The following is a 20,158-nucleotide window of genomic DNA, read 5'->3' as shown; positions in this document are numbered from 1 at the left end:
GCTTTGCAGTGCACCTTGAAGCTGTGCTGTTTGAGTTGAATTTTCTGCTTTGTGAGAGTTCAGTTTAAGCCCTTACCTCTTTGCAGCTTGTAGCTAGAAATTTTGCAAGTACTTGAATAAACTTGCTATTTGTGAGAGAGATCTTGGCTCCTGTGGGTACTACAGTCATTTCTCCTCTCAGATTCTCACCCAGCTTCTGCAAAAGCAACCAAGATAAAGCATTATAAAAACTAAGGGGAAAGATAGTTAGTGCTTTTAAGGCATGTTTTATTAGCCTAAGTTAGAAAGTTATGGGGAAGTCATGGAAAAGTGCATCAGGATCTGAGGGAATGAATGTTCACCAGAGCACCCCAAGAGATGACAAAGTCCAATGGTCACAAACTCCCGCAAGACCATTTTAGGCTGGACATAAGGAAAAGCTTCTTTACTGTCCGAACCCCCAAGGCCTGGAACAGACTCCCCCCAGAGTCTGCAAGCACCTACTCTGGACACTTTCAAGAAACATTTGCACGTTTATCTTGCTGGGATCCTATGACCCCAGCTGACTTCCTGTCCTTTGGGCAGTGGGCTGAACCTGATGATCTTACAAGGTCCCTTCCAGCCCTAATGTCTATGAAATCTATGAAAAACCAAAGGGCTGAAAATTACTGTTAAAAAAAAAAAGAAAATTAAAAAAAAATCTTGTTTAGTAGAATGCACACATTGATAAATTCCATAATATCGTCTATAAGCTTTAAACTGCCTTTTTGCTTAGCACAGGAAAATCTAAAGGGCAGAACAATATATCTGGAGTGGGGGGAGAGAGGAAGTGAGGAGAAGTAATATGCATTCATAGGTCGGGATCCCCTAATATGGTAAGCAGCACCCTTTCTAAATAAAATGGCATATTAAAACTCTGAACAAGAAACTAGCATTAGTATACAAACAGTGCTTTTGGGAAATGCTCTGCACCATTCTAAGATAGTGTCTTTTTCCAGTATTTTAGAAAACTGAAGTTCTAAAGCTCTGACTACAGACAGGCACATATTTACCCTTAAGTGAACCACGGAAGTCAATGGTTTAACATAAAGCATGAACATAATTATTTGCAAGATGAGGGCATTAGAACTAGTCAGAAAAAAGCAGCAATCGCATTTTCTGCTTAGACATCTATCCATAACCATTAGAAACAACCTCTTGAACAAACAGCAGGGAAAAAAATCAAAATATATTAAAATCTAGAAACCAGCTTCTATTACAAGTGGAGGAAAGAAGGACCAACGTTGACAATCATTAGCAAATCAATTTGGTTTCCTGACTCCAATGACTTTTATTGGCTGTCCCTGTCTTCTCAAGGGTGCTGATAAAACTATAAAGCTTTTAGTTGTCTCAGTTAGAATCATGAGAACCGGACAGTGGATGTTTATAAAAGGCAAGGTATGACATTAGAAGAAGAAATGTCTTGGCTTTATCTGCATCTGGGCACATCAAAAAAAAAAAAGACATTCAAGCACTTATTATAACCATCTGCTGGAAGACATATCTACATGTGTCAGAAGTTACATACTTACTGGGTACATGGGAATTTCCAGAGTTTCACAGGCTGACCTAAATTTTATGGTCATGATGCAAGTTTGGAAGAACTGAGATTATTTCATTGGAAGAGAAGATCGAAGGGAGTTCATAAGACATCTTCAGATGCAAAAGGACCCATTATTAGAGAGAGAATGGTGATCAACTGTTCTGTGTCCAAAAAGGTAGAACAAGAAGTAGTGGTCTTAAATTGTAACGAGGGAGATTTAGGTTCGATATGAGAAAGAACTTATTAGTTATGCAGGTGATTAAGCACTGAAACAGATTACCTACAGAGATGGTGGAATCTGTTACCATAAAAATTTTAAGTGAAAACATGAGAATGTTTCTCTGGGATGGTTTATAGACAGAGAAGATCCTACCTTGAGCAAGAAGTTGAATTAAGGATTTGCTATGGTCCCTCTTCCAGTTCTATTTTTCTATTATTCCAGTTAAAGCAGTCTACCTTCCACAGCTAACTTAGGCAACTGGTACTTGGAGCCACATTAGGCTAACCTAAGGATGATCACTCAAGTAATACAGCCTGGCTTCTCACTGCGAAGTGGTTGGATGCCAGCCTGAGTTATAACCTAACACCATCAGCTAGGAAGCCAACCCAGACTTAAAGTACTTACAAGCCCAGGTCAGACATTCTTCTATGTGAACAGGGCAAAAACTGAAACCCAGAAAAGAACACGGGCTTGCTGTGCATCATGGGCATCCCCAAAGACTGGCCAGGCAGCCAAACTGAAGGGCTTTTGCTAAAATACCATTTCTTTTTACAAAACACAGTTGAAATGGCATGTTCATCTGTGGAGTAATGTATGGATTCCCACCGACTTGGGCACTGCTATTTCTTTAGGAAAGCAGCCACCATATCGTCCACTGTGCTGACCACTGGACATGTTCCTGCAGAGTCCAACAGACCCTTCCTTTAGTAAAAAGGCACTGCTTCTCTTCGAGCAAGGAGAGATTTATCAAGCAGCTGGTAGTTAAAAAGAGTCATGTTTTCTAATAAGCTTGACAGAAGAGAGATAAGGTTGACAGTACTAACATTAACGATTTCACATACAGATAACTAGTTATCCTCTTCAAAAGTTTATAAGAAAACAAATTTAAGCTCAGGCTTGGTTTTATCCAATAGAAAAAAAAAATTAAAACTGTGGAACGTCTCATGCTTACGTCATCCAAAGAAACCCAAACTAATCAGGATTATGATGTCAATAAACACAAGAACAGCAATTACAATCTGTGCACTCTACAGTTCCCCTAACAAAACCAGATAGTCAATACTGGATTATATATTAGAGTAACAATCACCTGTGCCTATTTCCCCCAAAATTTATGACATTAAGAACTGAAAAAGCATCCAGCATTATACATTAAGAAATATTTATCAATTACAACAAACACAACAGTCATTCGTGTTTAATATGCATACCTAATAAAAACTGTTTTATCTTCTTAAAATTACACCTAAATATTAACACTCAGAAACCACACACTTTAGTGAAATAAGTAGCAAAATGCCACCTGCTTCATTAAAGCTAAAATCTGAAGTACTGGTGAAAGCTTGGCTCCACTGAAGTCAGTGGAAGTTTTTATATTGATTCAGATGGGACTGGGTTTCCATCTCCATTCTCAGTTCCAATTCAGGTGTTATTTATTTGGCCCATACATTGAAGCTGGAAGACAAGCTCAGTACTGAATTTGGTTTTCAACTGATCCTTAAGCAGGGCTTTTTCTCCCACCTCAAACATATCAAGCATATCTATTTTCACATTTATAATTATATCATTTGGCATTAAGAAAGATATTGTGATCATTCATGTTAAATCTGTAGAAACAAATGCTCATAGATATGCACTGGAAAAAAAAAAGATTATTTAATTAGACAGAGGCCAGAAGAGTAAATAGGTGAAAGTTTTATTTATAAAACCCAAATTCCTAAATGCATTAGTTAAATATTTACCTCTCTCTTTTCTTCCCAGCTTATATCAGTTTTGCTCAACACATATGACAGTTTAGCTAGGGCTGCTTCAGGTGTCATATCACTTCCAGGAATTACTCCTACAGCAGTGAGAGTCTGAATAAAAAGAGATTCACCTGAATTAGTGTAATATTCAGAAGCACTAGTATATGGTATTGGTACACATACGTGATTGGAAACTATATAGAATGCAATATCTATTTGAGCGTTGCTATAGTAACATTTTACTAAAGAACCAACATATATTGGCTAATAGCCATGACTGTCAAATAAACACTTTTACATTTCCATAAATGTATTTGATACCGACACTGGTTTGCTAAGTCTATTTCTTTCCTTATCTTAAAATGAAAAGGTTAGGGGTGCATATTTACATAGGTGTTAGGTTACCTCTCAGTGAACAGCTGCCATTATCAGCTTTTCAATCAGTGGCATTTTACAAATTGCCAAGTAGCCTGTTCTCACACAAACATATTTAGCTTTTTATTAGGGGGCATTACCTTGGATGAGTTCCAGCACCGAAGTGTGCTCGCAGTAGGGATGTTTTCATACCCTTCCAAGCTGCATTAGAAGTGTGTGACCAGACATGAGACTAGACTGCATAATGTGCAGAGTTCTGGCAAAACCAAACACAAGCCACAAGAAGATTGCTTCTCTTTGAAGTTTAATGAATGTTTGAACCAAACTGAAAACAGAACCAGAACCAACCTGATCTATCTTCAATATGTACATAGAGGCCACTGACCAATGAGCAAGGCAGTGAGGACAAAGGAAGTTTATGTGTTTAGTGAATGTTAAAATGGTAAGTAAAAAGGCCAGTGTAATTACTCAGGTTTTTCCAGGACCGAGGCTGTTCACTGTGCTTTGCCACACATTATAGTAAGGATAACTATCCACCAGACACCTCTTCATGTCAGAAATTCTCAGAGGAGTGAAGCGATACAGGGCATTTATAGACATGCTGGGGGCGGGAGGGCTTTAATTAGCGAGACTCCAAAAGCCAAGCTAATTAAAACGCCCAGAGTGTCACATATATCAGCATCCCCATGCTGAAAAATGGCAATGGAGATGCTTTAACTAAAGCTCGAATGAGCTTTCAAAGTGCCCCCACTGCCATTTTTCAGCACAGGGATGCCAATACACATGATACTGGAGTGCAGTAATTGCCATGCTCCAGCAGACTCAAGTAATCAAGTGTATTCCTACATGCTGGAATTACGTGCAGCCTCGCTGCATGTGTATAGGAGCCCAGATTTTCCAAACAGAGTGAAAGATAATATTTGGGAGCGGGGCTTAGGGGTCTGGGAGCTCAGGTGGTGTTTTCGTCGATCCTCCCAGTCTTGGGCTATGGGCTGAGGAGGGAGAGGAGGATCCACGCAGTGAACCAAAGACTGCGGAGCTGGTGTCATTGGGAAGGCTTTGGCTTCCATGACCACAGCCCGCTCTTTGGCGAGAGAGGCAGCGAGCTGCTGGGAAGAGATGGCCTCCACCTCTCCCCCCTGGGGAGGAGGCTCTTCTCAGCCAGGCTGGCTGACCTGCTCCACCGGGCTTTAAACTAAGCCCGCTGGGGGATGGGGGGACTACTGCCCCTGCTGGCCCGCTGAACGGCCCTTGCAAAGCCAGCGGACCAAGGCACTTAAGGAAGCCCACCCCTACCCCAGCCCTGGCACAATCTGTGGGCAAGGCAAGAGCCCCCAAGGGCACACTTGCCTGCCTGTACACTAATGCCAGGAGCCTGGGCAACAAGCAGGACGAGCTCGTCCTCGTGCTCAGTGCAAAGAAATATGATGTCATTGGGATAACGGAGACCTGGTGGGACTCCACCCATGACTGGACCATGGGTATAGAGGGCTATACCCTATACAGGAGGGATCGTGTTGACAAAAGGGGCGGGGGTGTAGCTCTATGTGAAGGAAAGCTACATGTCCCTGCAAGCTGATGTTGGCGACCGGCATGGACAGCTAGAGACCCTCTGGGTAAAAATTCGTGGGGAATTCGGCACAGGGGACACAATGGTGGGAGTCTACTACAGACCTCCCACTCAAAGTCCTGAGCTTGACCAGGAGTTCACCCAGGAACTGACTGAGGCCGCTTGCTCCAGGACCTTGGTTGTCATGGGTGACTTCAATTACCCAGACATCTCGTGGGAAGATCGCTCAGCTAAATCCGAGCGGTCGCAAAGCTTTCTCTCGTGCGTGGATGACCTCTACCTGACTCAAGAAGTCTATGGGCCAACGAGAGGCAAAGCGCTGCTTGACCTGCTACTGGCTATGGGGGACAACCTAATCAGCGACCTAGTAATCAATGGGAAGCTGGGTGACAGCGACCACGAGCTGATCACCTTCACCATCCGCCGTAAAGCTGGCAAGTCAGTCAGCAACACAGAAGTCCTTGACTTCAGAAAAGCCGACTTTGACAAGCTCAAGAGGCTTGTCGGTCAGGCCCTCAGGGACCATGACCCCAGGGAGATGGGAGATCAACAACAGTGGTTGCTTCTCAAGGAAGCGATCCCCAATGCACAAGCTAAATCTATTCCAACACAGAGGAAAGGCAGCAAGAAGGCACAGCAGCCCTCCTGGCTCTCCAGGGACCTAGCGGACCTCCTGCGGCTAAAAAGGAAAGCCTACAAAGGATGGAGGATGGGATTCACCTCCAAGGAGGATTATTCTGTGCTGGTCCAGTCCTGCAGGGAGCAAACCAGGAAAGCCAAGGCTGCAACTGAACTCCAACTAGCTTCAGGCATCAAGGACAACAAAAAGTCCTTTTTCAGATATGTGGGGGAGCCGGAGGAAAAGCAAGGGCAATGTTGGACCCCTGCTAAACCAGATGGGGCAACTGACAACTGACGCCCAGGAAAAAGCCAACCTATTAAATAGGTACTTTGCGTCAGTCTTTCATCAGACACATGGGACGCCCATGCCTGCTATGGGACAGGGAGATCTGGGTGATGGGGATCCCCTACCCTCCATCAATGCTGACCTCGTGAAGGAACACCTTGAGAAGCTGGATACCTTCAAGTCAGCCGGCCCTGACAATCTGCACCCCAGGGTACTCAAGGAGCTGGCGAGCGTCATAGCCCAGCCCCTGGCACGGGTCTTTGAAAACTCCTGGCGCTCTGGTGTAGTGCCCGAAGACTGGAAGAAGGCCAATGTGGTGCCGATCTTCAAGAAAGGGAGGAGAGTGGATCCGGCTAACTACAGGCCCATTAGCCTGACTTCTATCCCGGGGAAGATCTTAGAAAAGTTTATTAAGGAGGCCATCCTTGATGGACTGGCCCAGGTTAACATCCTAAGGGATAGCCAGCACGGGTTTGTTGCGGGTAGGTCTTGTTTGACCAATCTCATTTCCTTCTATGACCAGGTGACCTATCACCTGGACAAGGGAGAAGAGATTGATGTCCTATATCTTGACTTCAAAAAAGCTTTTGATCTGGTATCCCACGACCACCTCTTGGCCAAACTGGCCAGTTGTGGCCTTGGCTCCACCACGATCCGCTGGCTGGGAAACTGGCTCTGTGGTCGGACCCAGAGGGTTGTAATTAATGGCAGTCACTCATCATGGTGCCCTGTAACTAGTGGGGTCCCTCAAGGCTCTGTCCTGGGACCCATACTGTTCAACATCTTCATTAATGATGTGGACATTGGAGTCAGGAGTGGACTGGCCAAGTTCGCCGATGACACCAAACTTTGGGGCAAAGCATCCACGCCAGAAGATAGGCGGGTGATCCAGGCTGACCTGGACAAGCTCAGCAAATGGGCAGACGAGAACCTCATGGTGTTTAACACCGAAAAATGCAAGGTTCTCCACCTTGGGAGGAAAAACCTGCAGCACCCTTATAGGCTCGGCAGTGCTACGTTGGTTAGCACTACAGAAGAAAAAGACTTGGGGGTCATCATTGACCACAAGATGAACATGAGCCTCCAATGCGATGCTGCGGCTAGTAAAACGACCAAAATGCTGGCGTGCATCCATAGATGCTTCTCGAGCAAATCCCGGGATGTCATTCTCCCCTTGTACTCGGCCTTGGTGAGGCCGCAGCTGGAGTACTGCGTCCAGTTTTGGGCTCCACAATTCAAAAAGGATGTGGAGAAGCTTGAGAGTCCAGAGGAGAGCCACGCGCATGATTAGAGGTCAGGAAAACAGATCTTATGATGACAGGCTGAGAGCCATGGGACTCTTTAGCCTGGAAAAGCGCAGGCTCAGGGGCGATCTGATGGCCACCTATAAGTTTATCAGGGGTGACCACCAGGATCTGGGGGAACGTTTGTTCACCAGAGCACCCCAAGGGATGACGAGGTCGAACGGTCACAAACTCCTGCAAGACCATTTCAGGCTGGACATAAGGAAGAATTTCTTTACTGTCCCGGCCACCAAGGTCTGGAACAGTCTGCCAGCGGAGGTGGTTCAAGCACCTACATTGAACACCTTCAAGAGTAAATTGGATGCTTATCTTGCTGGGATCCTATGACCCCAGCTGACTTCCTGCCCGTTGGGCAAGGGGCTGGACTCGATGATCTCCCAAGGTCCCTTCCAGCCCTAATGTCTATGAAATCCTATGAACTTATTTAGTGAAAAAAATCATGCCCTAACTGTGAAAGCCCCAGACTGATATTTCAAAACACAAGGGAAAATGTACCTCCCCCCACCCTCCACATCTATAGAGCTATCTGGAAGGTGAGTTTGTTCCAGAGCCAAGGAATACATTAGGGAATGAAAGGAAAAGGGGTTCTTTAGCTTTCGTCTTCTACACTGCGTGCATCTACACATGCAATTAACACAGAGCAATAAACTCCAGCACAAATCACACCGGAGTCAGATGCTCCTGGGCACAGCATCTGCATGTGTGCCCAGGACCACAGCACTTTGAGCCAGGACAGAGCAACCTTGGGTTGGCAGGGGGCCCAGGGGCTTAGCCCTGAGCTTTGGGTGGTGGCATTAGTTAGCAGAGGGGCTGGCTGGGGCATGACGGTTAAACGTAGTGCCCTTGCACTTTAGCACCCTCATGCCCCAGCCAGCCCCAGTTACACAGTTTCAAGTTACACTGATTCACATAGATATGCTTTATATACCATGACCATGTTTCAGCTTACATAGTACCCTGCTTCACGTTTACACTGTTTGTGGTAGAGCGGTTGTTAGTCTGGAGTCTGCTTACATAGCATTAGCATTACTTGTCATCTCCTCCAAGACTGTCCATCATTTTTAGTTACATTAACCCCTGAATATTTGTGAAAATGGCGCCAAAAAAAGCCTTTGATGTTGTGCCCAAAAGAGCATGTAAGTCTATCACCCTGGCTCAGAAAATAGAAATCCTTGATAAATTAAGAGAAGGCAATGGCGCTGCGTCGATTGCTCGCCAATACAGTTTAAGTGAATTGACTGTGCGTACCATTAAAAAAGTGAGCAAAACATTAGAGACTGTGTGAAAACAACGACCTCTGTGAGTTTGAGTGTCATTGGTGACTAGAATTCCTCATTTAGATAAGGTTGAGAAACTCCTTAATCTTTGGATCAATTAAATGGCCAATACAAAAGGAGCAGTGATCGATAGCACAGCAATTAGGGCTAAAGCTTTGTCTCTGTATGAGCACATAGCCAGGAGTAAAGGTTTTAATCAGGCTATTAATTCCATTATTTTTGTGTTTAAATATCCTTTTATTATGAAATAATGTTATCAAATCTTGGTCCCAGGTCTCTATCCCCCTGTTTTCCATTGACTAAATGCCTCAAGTTACACAGTTTCAACTTACACTGTGTTTTTCAGGAATGTATCCCCCACGTAACTCGGGGTCTGACTGTACATGCATTTCAGCAGAATAAATGACTCTACCGTAGGATAGTACTATCCCCAACACAGTATTATCCTATGGTAGAGTTAATTAATTTACTGCTCCCTAATACTAGCACACGTGTAGACAGTGATTCTTTACTGCAAAGCTAACACTGTACATTTTGCTTTGGACCCATAATTAACAACAATAATCTTTAGAGGTGTTGTGCTTGGAGAAATATCGCAAGATAGAAAAAAAGCTCATTTCCTTCCACTATATCATAGTTGAAGCAGTAGACCATATAGTTAATTAGTTTTCATATTCAAGTTCTGCAAGTTTAAAGATTTTGGTAACTTTTAGTGTTTAGACTTTACATTGTTTAAAATCCTTCTGTTCAATTACTTTCTTCAGTCTCCACATAGTTCTGCTGCAGTAGTAATAGAGTATGGACCTCCACAACAATCAAGCTCCTCAATCTTCTAACATTAGCTAAAAACTTTACAGCTCCTAAATAAAAATCTGAGTTCTCATTTCAGAAAAGAACCAGGTTTCAATCTTGCAAAGGCTGCTTTTCCAATACTTCCATTTCCCCTTCCCCCTACCCATTTCCCAATGACCAGTATATTGGCATTTTAAATTACAACATTTTTTCTGAAGCAAAACTAAAGCTGCATCAAGTCTTTTTTTCCAAGCTATTAAAGCAACTGAACCATACAGTATAAGGCTGAATACAAGGCATATTATACAAAAGGTTAGCCATTAAACAGTCAAGTTAAGTAAGTCAAATGAAGTCACTTCCCCCCATACTCTCACAATTCAGAGCTCTCACGTAGGTCACAAACTCCAGTCAAACCAAGACTCATTAGCTCTAATGATGCAGCGTCTAACCTAAGGGTTATGAACTGCACATTGGAAACCTATTAAAAATATTTTGAATTTCTTCGATATCAAGGTATCTCTCTGCAGTTGAATTTTTGCTTAAAAAAAAACAAAAAACAAAACTCACACACCCCTTAGCTCCCACCTGCTTTTAGGTCTCCAGAGGTTATAGTTTAACGGCCTTCATTCTGCAAGATGTCCCAGTACACAATATACTGTGTACATCTTTCTCACTATAAACTTCATTGTCACATGTAGATTAGCCTACTAGGAACACCAGCAGTCAAATAAGGAAAACCATTTAGAACGCTACATGGGTTTGTAAATGTTTTGGCCTTATTTTGTAAATTATTAAAAGTAAAGACAAAACTGTATCAGTCAAGCATTCCTTTTACACAAAATCAGAACCAGAATGAGTTTTATTTCCCCTCACCTGTCCAGTTGCATAGACCGGAGTAACAGTTCCTCGTAAGCACTGGGTACAATTTAAAATCACTACTTTTTGATCTGTTGCTTTCTTCAGTTCTTCCAGCAAATCTTCTCTGTTATTTGGTGCGTTACCACTTCCATATGTTTCAAGCACAATGCCCTCAATAGGAGGCTGAAGAAATGCCTTCACCTGTTTAAAGTTGCATATGTCACATAGCTATACCAGTATACACATTTGATTTAAAACCCCTTTTTGCCTCCCCCTGCATATTTAAATCAAAGGATTTTATAAAAATACTAAATTATTTTTAATGAAGAGCTAAAAGCATAGCTAACTTGGATGGCATGATTGATGGTATTTATGGAGGATGCTCTCACCTGAGTATACATTCTAACCACATTCAAAGCTGTACAAGTATGACAAATGCAATATCAGAATTCAGGGGAAAAGAAATTGAGGAAGGGTCCAAAACTGGTGGGTGGAAGCCTACAAGTACAGGGGGAAAGAGTGGTCCCACTGGGGAGAAAATAATGTGGGAAGCCAGATGAATATGGACCTTAGCAGGAAATCAGATTCAAAATCTAAAGCACATCAGAGCACATAAAAGATCATGGGACATCTGAAAAAATCTGTAATATCAGTGCAGGCTAAGATAGATGTAGGGTGATCACTTTATCCAACAGTAGGTTGGCTTCCCCTCCCCCCCACCGAAGTCAGTTCAGTATACAAAACATAATTTCTTCAGTGAGGAAATCTCTCTGGAATCTACTCACAAGTGAAATGCAACAAAAAAATCTTGCATTTACAAAGGTGTGTACTACTGGCAGCCTGTTAACTAATAATAAGGGTGCAGCTGTGCAAATTATACAACTGAAAACCAGTTCAATCTCATCTGACACAAGCCTTTCCATGAGAAGGACGCTGACAAAAAGTGATGCTAGGATTACTAACTTCAGAGTGCCTCCAAACATGTTCCCTCAATCTGAGACATATAGAAGTATATTTAATTAAAATGCTGGGTTATTTTTATTTAAGCAGGAATAAGAATCTTATAAAGTAATTCTTCAGGCAGTTTTAAAACTTGCCCTTTGTGAATATCATTTCTACAAAATACAAATGGAATTTTCAAAGGAGGCTATGAACGCTGAGAGCCTAATTCTCTTAGTCTCCCATGGAAAAATAATCACTGATAGATGTACAGTATTTTAAAAATAAACTGCAATTAAATTATTTAATTATTTTCACAGAAATGACCTTGGGGATGGGGGGAAGGGAAGGATGAATTATTATTTAAATGCTATTACCGAGTTTATGCTGGTGCATCACAGTAGAACATCAAGGGATTACATTTATACTTATCAAATGAATATAGAAATATTTATAAACTGAATGAATAGATTTCTTATTTAATCTTGAAGGAAAGAAGTTTACTTCTAGCCAGCTGGAAATTAGGTGTGTACTATATCTTGGTGTGAAAAAGATGTTTGGTGAAATTCTTTTCCTAGGAAGATATTTTAGACAACTTAGATATTTCTTTGTTGACCACATACAGCATAATCCCCCATGGTGCTAGCTATACAGTAGGAGTTTATTACATGTCTGCCACCTCTCTGCCTTTCCATCTGTTCCTATGCACCTAAAAAGGATGCTAATGCAATTGAGGAATGCTGTTTAAACTACCTGATTCAATTTAAGATAGCAATGGTCATGAAAGAAGTAAGAGGCCAGTTTAGTGGAGGTGTGGATATACTAAGCAGTAAAGAACATCACAGTAAAGGCACATTCTTCAAAGTGATCCAGAGGCCAACAGTTGGGTCTGATTTATCAACAGGACTCCATATGGGAGCAGGGAGTCACGCTACTGAATCCCATATCAGGAAGAGAATCTTAAAAAGAAGCCTTAAAGCAGCAGTTTTCTCTTTCCAGTTCCTTATATTGTGGGTTCTTTGCCGAAGGTACACGCGCACACACACACTTTACTGCCTGGCAAAGGAGCATTTCCCAGTTACTGTAGCTTGCAGGTTCTCATCAAGAGTTCAAATGGATCTTGCAGACAATTTATCATTGATTCCAGGACACATGCATTTCAGATTAAAGATGCTTTGAACATCTTAAGAGTTTATGGTACACAAAGAGAGTCTTGGAATGCTAGGACAGCCCAGCTATATTACTGATAAAAATGCTTGCCACAGGAGGATGACAATCTTACCAAATTCGGAAACCTTGCTCAAGATTCTTTAATTTAAAAAACACCACATTAAGTCTCCAGTGCATATGAGCCGTTGTAGCACTGCAGCTCTGACACACGTGCCTGGGGGCTAAAAGTTTCCAGAAATAAAAACAAGATGCTTACAGCAGCAGCAGTGATGCCCGGAAAGATTCGGAGTAACGCAACATTCGTGTTCATGTTCGTGTGGACTCGAAATTTCTCAGTGGTGTTGGCTCTCCACACTGTTTCCCAGTTAACTGTTAAGAAGACATCTTGTTCAATATTAAAACTTCACAACAATGTATCAGGTATATCCGTAGCACTTTACACTTTGTTTTTAAAGTTGATGCCGTATGTCATCAGTGGGGCCTCCATATCATAAAAACTAAAAGCGAGGGAAGCAAAAAGCCACCCAATCACAGCAAGTGTAGTAACTCGTCTAACTTGGTTTAAGATATTTCAATAATACTTGAAAGCCACATTCAGTTCAAGCTCTATTGTGCTAGATTTTAAGTCCTGAAAATGCCAAACAATTTAAATCCCCAGGAAAAAAAATATTATTCAGCAGCAGTAATAATTTCTACATTATTACCCCTCCAGGGATAATTTATAACAGTTTAGTTTTAGTGCTGACTCAAGACAAGAAATATTAAACTCAAGGGTACCTATTCAGTTCCAACTAGTGACCAGCATGATCTGCTGTATACCAAATTGACTGAATACATTTGAATATAATCCTCTGGGAACATAAATTTAAAGAGTTAATTTGGTGGGTTTGAAAGGTGTTTGATGTTAAGTTTTAGGCTCATAACATCACCACTGCACCATGCCATCACTCTGCTCATTACATACACCTCCATCTGTTTGCAGTGCTCAGAATGCTGCAACCAACAGAAGAGTGGGCAAGCCGAGTGGAAGTGAAATATTTACTTTTCATATATTTTAATAGGAACTTCATTGTTTTGTAATCAAAATGATATCAACACGTGTACTGAAAGTCAAAAAACCCTGCATCATCTCAAACACGAGATGTGACACAAATTTTGAATGTCATATTAAAGACAGATGTTGTTATTGTTGCCACTAATCATCTCCAGAGTTTATAATGTAGTTACTAATGATTAAATAAAATAGCAAGGATTCAATTAACTGCAATTATGCATTTAAAGCCAGAAGCCAGCTGTTTAACTAATAGTTTGTTTGTGTTCCATTATTACAAGCCAAGTCATGCATTATTGATTTCAAAATTTTACGATTCCAGCACAAGAGAGCAATGTCAGTAATTCTGACAACTTGAGGGGGAAAAAAAAGTCTGAATCAAAAGGGCTTTGGCATACAGTGGTCCATGGCCTGAGGCATTATATTGCAATGAAAGCAAAGATAACGTTATAAAACTTAGTTCATAGTGGAAAACAAATTGTTTCTTTTCATTTTTGGAGAAGCCCCTGAGTTGTATACGAATGCCTTATCATACGTTCTTACACGGTAGACCTTTCCACTCAGTGTTGTAAGGAATTACTCAGATCTGAAAACATTCAGCCACTATTCTGATTTTCTGTTAGTAGTTACAGCTGTTTATCTGCTAGCCAATGAATGTGGGTAACAGCCCCCCTCCAAACCTACACCAAAACATTTTCCTTCCTTGATGTTAAGACATGAGTGTCGGGGTGGGGGGTGGGGAATGAATCAAGACACACTATCCATATCTGATATCACCTATGCATATACAGCCTTTATATCATACTGTGATATCATCATAACTATTCTGAATATTTCTTTCCTCATCTTCCTCACCCTCCCTGAAAAGTAACAAAAACACTTATCCTCAGCATAAAAGGGCCTCTACATAGGTCCAAACAAAAAAGGGCCTTAAGCACAACGCTTAGGCAGGGGAGGGGAGGGGAAAGGAAAAGAAGGGATTAGATAAACAAATGTCTGTACTCCTACACTGTGAAATAGATTGAATGCAACATTCAGGACAAATATAATGCCAAGCAAACCAGCCATACATCAGGAAATGATCTCCACTGTGCTGGAAGTATGAGAGCAAGAGGGATATATGCAGATTTGGGAGAGCATGCAGAGCTGTAACACTGCATGGAGGTTGACCAGCACAATTCAGGAGCTCACCCAGCTGGATTTAGTACTTGACCAATGTCACAGGCTGTCTTGACTGAAACACACAGAGCAGTGTGAGCATCTGGATTCTTGCAGGCAGGAAAATACATATTAGCTTGACACTGGAAACACAGCTTGCTTCTAAGTGGCTTCACAACAGATGGGAATGGTTAAAGAGACAGTCTGAAACAGGTACCATAAATAAAAGACTACCCTGAGTATAAAATAGCCCTTCCAATAATTAGATTCTATATATGGAAAATTTATGAATTGTTACAATTTTCCAGATACATAATCTAATTATTGGAAGTCTGCCTTGAATTCGACCCTCTCCCACTGCTACAACAAGGACAATTTCAATCTGGGGAATCAGGTAGCCCTTTGCTCTCTGCTTCACCCCAACTTTTTCCTCTAGCAGCCCCTTCCCCCTCTCCTTACTGTCGGAAACTGCTCTCCCTGGGCACATGGAGCAAAATTAAACAACAGCCTTGAAATTAAATACGGCTGCAGCAATTTGCATATAGTACCCATACACTTTGTTTATCCAGAACTGATGCATGTTACCTTTCTATAAAACTGCTGCATGTTTTAGCACAGGTACCCAGCAAACATACTTCTGAGAAGCACTTGGGTACTTATTTATATGTAGTACAAACTTTTTTTTAAATATATCTTGTTCAAAGCCAAATCAGTTCCAAATTCAATTGGGCAAAGCCCAATAGTCAAGTTCCAAAATTTAACTGAGCAGAGCTCAATAGCTCAAAGTTTGTATGTCTCTATTACCATGCAAGTATCCCCTTCCCAGACCCATTGGTCTGGAGCTTCAGTTACTCACAAAATCCAGGTAGTGCTACATACAAGCCCCAACCTGGAGACCTTGCAGCTCAGATGCCCCCACTATACATGATATTAGTCCAAAGCCAAAGGCTCATGATTTACCATATACAGGTTTCCCTCGCTTTATGCAGGTCCTGTGTGTGTGAATTTGCACTTATGTGATGACCCTTTTTATACCAATTATTCATTATATGCAAGGTAAATTCACTCTTATGAGATCGGTGTGGTGGAAGCCCACAGTCGGATGCTTTGAGTGATGCGCTGTAGGAGTGACAAGCACCAAAATATAGTCTCCTGTGTGGATCTGTGCTCCTCGCTCATTGTGTGCAACACATGTTTCTGTAGTTGTCATCCCCATTATAATAATGTGCTTGTGTGTACTATCTGCAGTTGGTAAGTACCAAAATTGTTTTGTAAAAGTGGTAAAAATGGGTCTGGGGGTTAGTACAGTCAAGATCTTGGAACATATCCCTATTTGTTACATTGTAAAGTGGGTTCCTTTTATGCAAATTTGAGTTATGCACCATTTTCCAGGAATACATGTACAGCATAAAGCAAGGGAAACCTGTAGTTCATTGCGCTCGGTCCCACCAGAGTCAACAGTATTTCAAGCCACGATGACCCCACAGCTCAGCACTTCTCCTAATGTGTGTGTATTCTAGATACCCTCCACAAAAAGATCCATGTACTAATTAGACCCCGTTCATTACTAGAATCGGGTATTCTCATGAGAAATCCTGAGATGCTCCAAACATTTATACGCAGCTGAGGCACAGGGCAACCTGGTCTGCTTCCACCTCATGGAGGGCAGGGCCCCACTAATCACATGTGACAGCTGAGAGAGGGGCCCACAGACAGCTTCTGGGTCAACTGTTTGGGGCCTTGTTTTGTGATGTTTGCCAGACATTTAAGGCTGATGATGAAACAGAAATCACTAGAAATGCAGGGGGGGGGGAGGCACAGTTCAGCTATGGAAGTGAAGAGGAAGTCAAAGTGTATACAATGTAGTGGCTCGCTATGACTTAAGTTGGTAGTGAGGGGGACTGTGCTTAATGCACATTATCATATGTTTTATTCAAATGGGCCACCCCACGGCATATCAAATGTAGCAATAAACTTCTTGGCTTTTTGGCTTAGATCAAGTGTAGTGTAGTGCATTGTATTTTCTATAACCTAGTTGCATTCCCCTCCTCACCTCCGTCCCTCTAATGTTAGTCCCTTGCTCAGGCAATTTGTATTTCCCTACTGGCTTTGTCATTTTTTGGGATCCACAATCCTAAACATATACTGATAAAATTCAATTTGTTCTTACCCAGCAGGAGAAATACCATAGTCCTCAGGCCAAGATCACCTTGAATGGTGTTGTGTAGTTAAGAGTGGAGACTTGTCTAATGCACTATGGACAGGTCCCCTCCCCCCTAACAAGAATCTGCTACAGCCTCCTAATAGAAGAAGCTCAGCTATGTGCTTTATTTTTATGGAGATGGGGGATTTGTCCCTAATTTGCTTCTTTGGCATTTTGGCTAAGGGCAAGCAAGATTCAGAAGCATCTGAACTCCAAGGGCTCCAGACTTGGGGCATGCATGTAGGATGCACGCTTGCCAGCGGTAGTGCCACACAGATTTGAATGACTAAGCTCTGCTCAACCTATAGAATTCAGAACCGATTTGGCTAATTTGGCCTGAGACACAAAATTAAAAATGTAGCAATTTTGGCACCCAGGGGTAGGTGCCAGAGCTGGCTCTAGTCCTCCCAGTGCTGACCTGGTATTGCAGTACCTCCAGGCCTGGTGTCCGTTCCCTCCAGAGGGAACACCCATTCATTTTTAAGGGCCATACCAAAAATTAAAAAGGTTCCCATAAGCATGTTTGCCCAGTGCATGCCATGTGTTTTATAGCCATACTCAGTATTGGCTACACTTAATAACCTTCATAGTTCGTTTCCATTGCTGAGCAAATGCTGCTTTTGGCAGCAGTTTAATGCTACACAGTGTATTTAGTGAGGTTTCTTTGTATGCAATTCTAGCACAAGGGGCTTCTCCCCCGTGCAAATTAGAAGGAAAAACACCTTGTCTTGTATTCAAGTAAATATGGTAATACTGCTTTTTCACACCAGTAGGACAGCAGAGATTTAGCTGACCTCCAGACTCTAAACATTAAAGTGGTTCTTGTAAATGCCTAAATGCTATGTAGTTATATGCTTAATGCATCACAGTTACTAACTACACAATTTGTAGGAATAAAAAAATAAAAGTCTGTGATATTGCAGACCAGAAAACCAGACTTCCAGAAAAAGACTCAATCAGCCATGAGATTAGTGACTTCTGGGCAACCGCAGTGAAGAAAAGAGAGTACTCAAAGCTATAGAGCAGAACATCTGCCTTGCTCTATACCTAGAAGCAATATTTGAAACAGTTAAAGGGGGGGAAAAAAACCTGCTTAGTTACATGCTACCAAGCTCTGCTGCTTTGTGCCAATTCTTATTGTCTTTGTTTCAGAAACTGACAGCTCTAACTCCTTTCCTCGCAGTGCTGTGCCAAGAATAGGAGGCTTAACTCCTGCAGCAAGGCCAGGGGGTGGGGAGGTTCCACAGATTAAAGTAAAATTAACAGCAGAAGGACAGAAAACACTAAATATATATGCGAAGCTGCTCAATGTTAATCAAGTCTTAGATGCACAAGTTAATCTTATCTACATGCTCAGTCACGTCTGTGCAAGTGCTATATAGAATCTTAGGAGAGTAGCGGTTTTTTTGTAGACCAGTGCATGTTTGATTTCCTACGTACATCTGGGTTTGAAAGAAACAAGCAACCCTTTCTGCAAAAAGCACCTATGTGAAAGTTGTCAGCATTCATCTCCTCACAAAAAAGCTTTTCTCTGGGACGGTGCCCAGACGATGCAATGCATGCAATTAGCTCTACATAAACACTATCAGTAAGAACCTGAAAACAGCACTCCAGGTCTCTCAAAGCTCGATTCCATTCCAGCAAGTCTATTCAAGAGGAAGAGTTACTGATGCAAAGTGATTAGTGGGGGAAGGAAGATATGATACCTAAGAACTGGAGAAGAGGGCAGAGTCTTCAGGACAAAAGCAGCAGAAATCATTCTCACGTAGGCCAGTAAGCTGTCCTCTCGCAAGTGTGCATTGAGGATGTTTTTTCAAGTCTGGTTCAAGGGTGTGAAGAGAGGAAGGAGTGGTGGTTTTTGTAAGAAACACCCACATAACAATAGTTCCAATTTTTAAAAGCAGCCTCACCTATCCTCAACAGCCATTACTACCAAAGGGACTTTTTAAGCTTCCTTTCCTCTATTCACAGTCAAAAAAGTTGACTTTGCCAATACTTCCTTGAGAATTTACCAAACATAGCTTGAAAAATATCAGCATACCTTTTTCTTCTTTAAAGAAACTGGGAAGATAAACTGTGATCATTTATCTTGGCATGAATCAAAATTAAGACATGGCCAAGATTAGACGATTAAGAACAGAGATAATCAGGATTCCTCTGGTGTTTCTTAAAGCTTCCAAGTGTTTGCTGAAGTATACATTATTGAATAATGCTCTGTGTTTACAATCCATGAACAAGATGTATACAAGAAAGTAACATCCCCTGAAAGAGATGTCGGTTTCACACCAAATTAAAAGAGCCCAGACATCTTTCCAAAAATCAGCATTATTATGTAGGTCAAGATTCTTGTCAATCCACCCTTTTTACTGCTGATCATAAGTTCGGAGATCAGAATAACATGGTTATCTCTACAAATGCTAGTTTTCCATCTTTCAGTTAATACTATTCTCTGCTTTGATTCAGGTTCCAAACCAGAGCTGCATTTGTTCTCAAAGAGGAAAAAAAAAAAGGTGTAAATTCTAAGTTTCCATCCATTCTGACTCAGGCAGAATGCCATGCAAAGGTGAAAAACTCATTCAGTAACTTCTTCGAATGCTTTTTGTGACCAAAAACAGCACCCAAAGAAAGGAGAAAGCATGACTAAGGTTTATGTCCTGTCATTCTGCCAGATGACAAGCCTTCTACGTAGCTGTGGCATCACCTCAGGCTCTGACTCAGCTGATGGAGACAGTTTTAAGAAGTGGCAATATAAAAGTAGTATATATTTCAAAGTATATCCATACAAGTGAAAGCATGAGAAAATTCTAGCTTTCTGGGTTCAGAAAACTTTACAAAATCCTATGATAAAATAACTAATTAGCAAAGTTACTGAGCTTTGACACATCAGAACAGGTAACAAGCAACCTGTTCTGACTTGGATAGATTGTGCTTCCAAAAAGGTTTTACTCCTCTGCATTATGTAAATATGATACAAAACTTATTGTGTAAGAACAATGATCAGCAAGCTACTGGTCTTGCCAAGGACAAG

General features: G+C 41.7%; 1 protein-coding gene across 1 annotated transcript in view; it reads right to left on the bottom strand.

Moving 5' to 3' along the window:
* The window catches only part of ASPG (asparaginase), an 83,457-nt gene that overhangs the window by 25,155 nt on the left and 38,144 nt on the right, over window positions 1–20,158 (bottom strand). The window contains exons 7-10 of the mRNA XM_090034659.1: window positions 12,975–13,087; window positions 10,625–10,810; window positions 3,524–3,637; window positions 77–196 (exon numbers count right to left, since the gene is read on the bottom strand). Of these exons, the coding sequence (XP_089890785.1) occupies window positions 77–196; window positions 3,524–3,637; window positions 10,625–10,810; window positions 12,975–13,087 (533 nt within the window). The remainder of the gene's footprint in view (window positions 1–76; window positions 197–3,523; window positions 3,638–10,624; window positions 10,811–12,974; window positions 13,088–20,158) is intronic.

This window comes from Crocodylus siamensis, chromosome 2 (assembly GCF_052110815.1).
Source record: "Crocodylus siamensis isolate JL-2025a chromosome 2, ASM5211081v1, whole genome shotgun sequence".
In the NCBI taxonomy this organism is placed as follows: domain Eukaryota; kingdom Metazoa; phylum Chordata; order Crocodylia; family Crocodylidae; genus Crocodylus; species Crocodylus siamensis.
The sequence above is the reverse complement of the archived record's forward strand: the minus strand, read 5'-3'. Positions and strand labels throughout refer to the sequence as shown.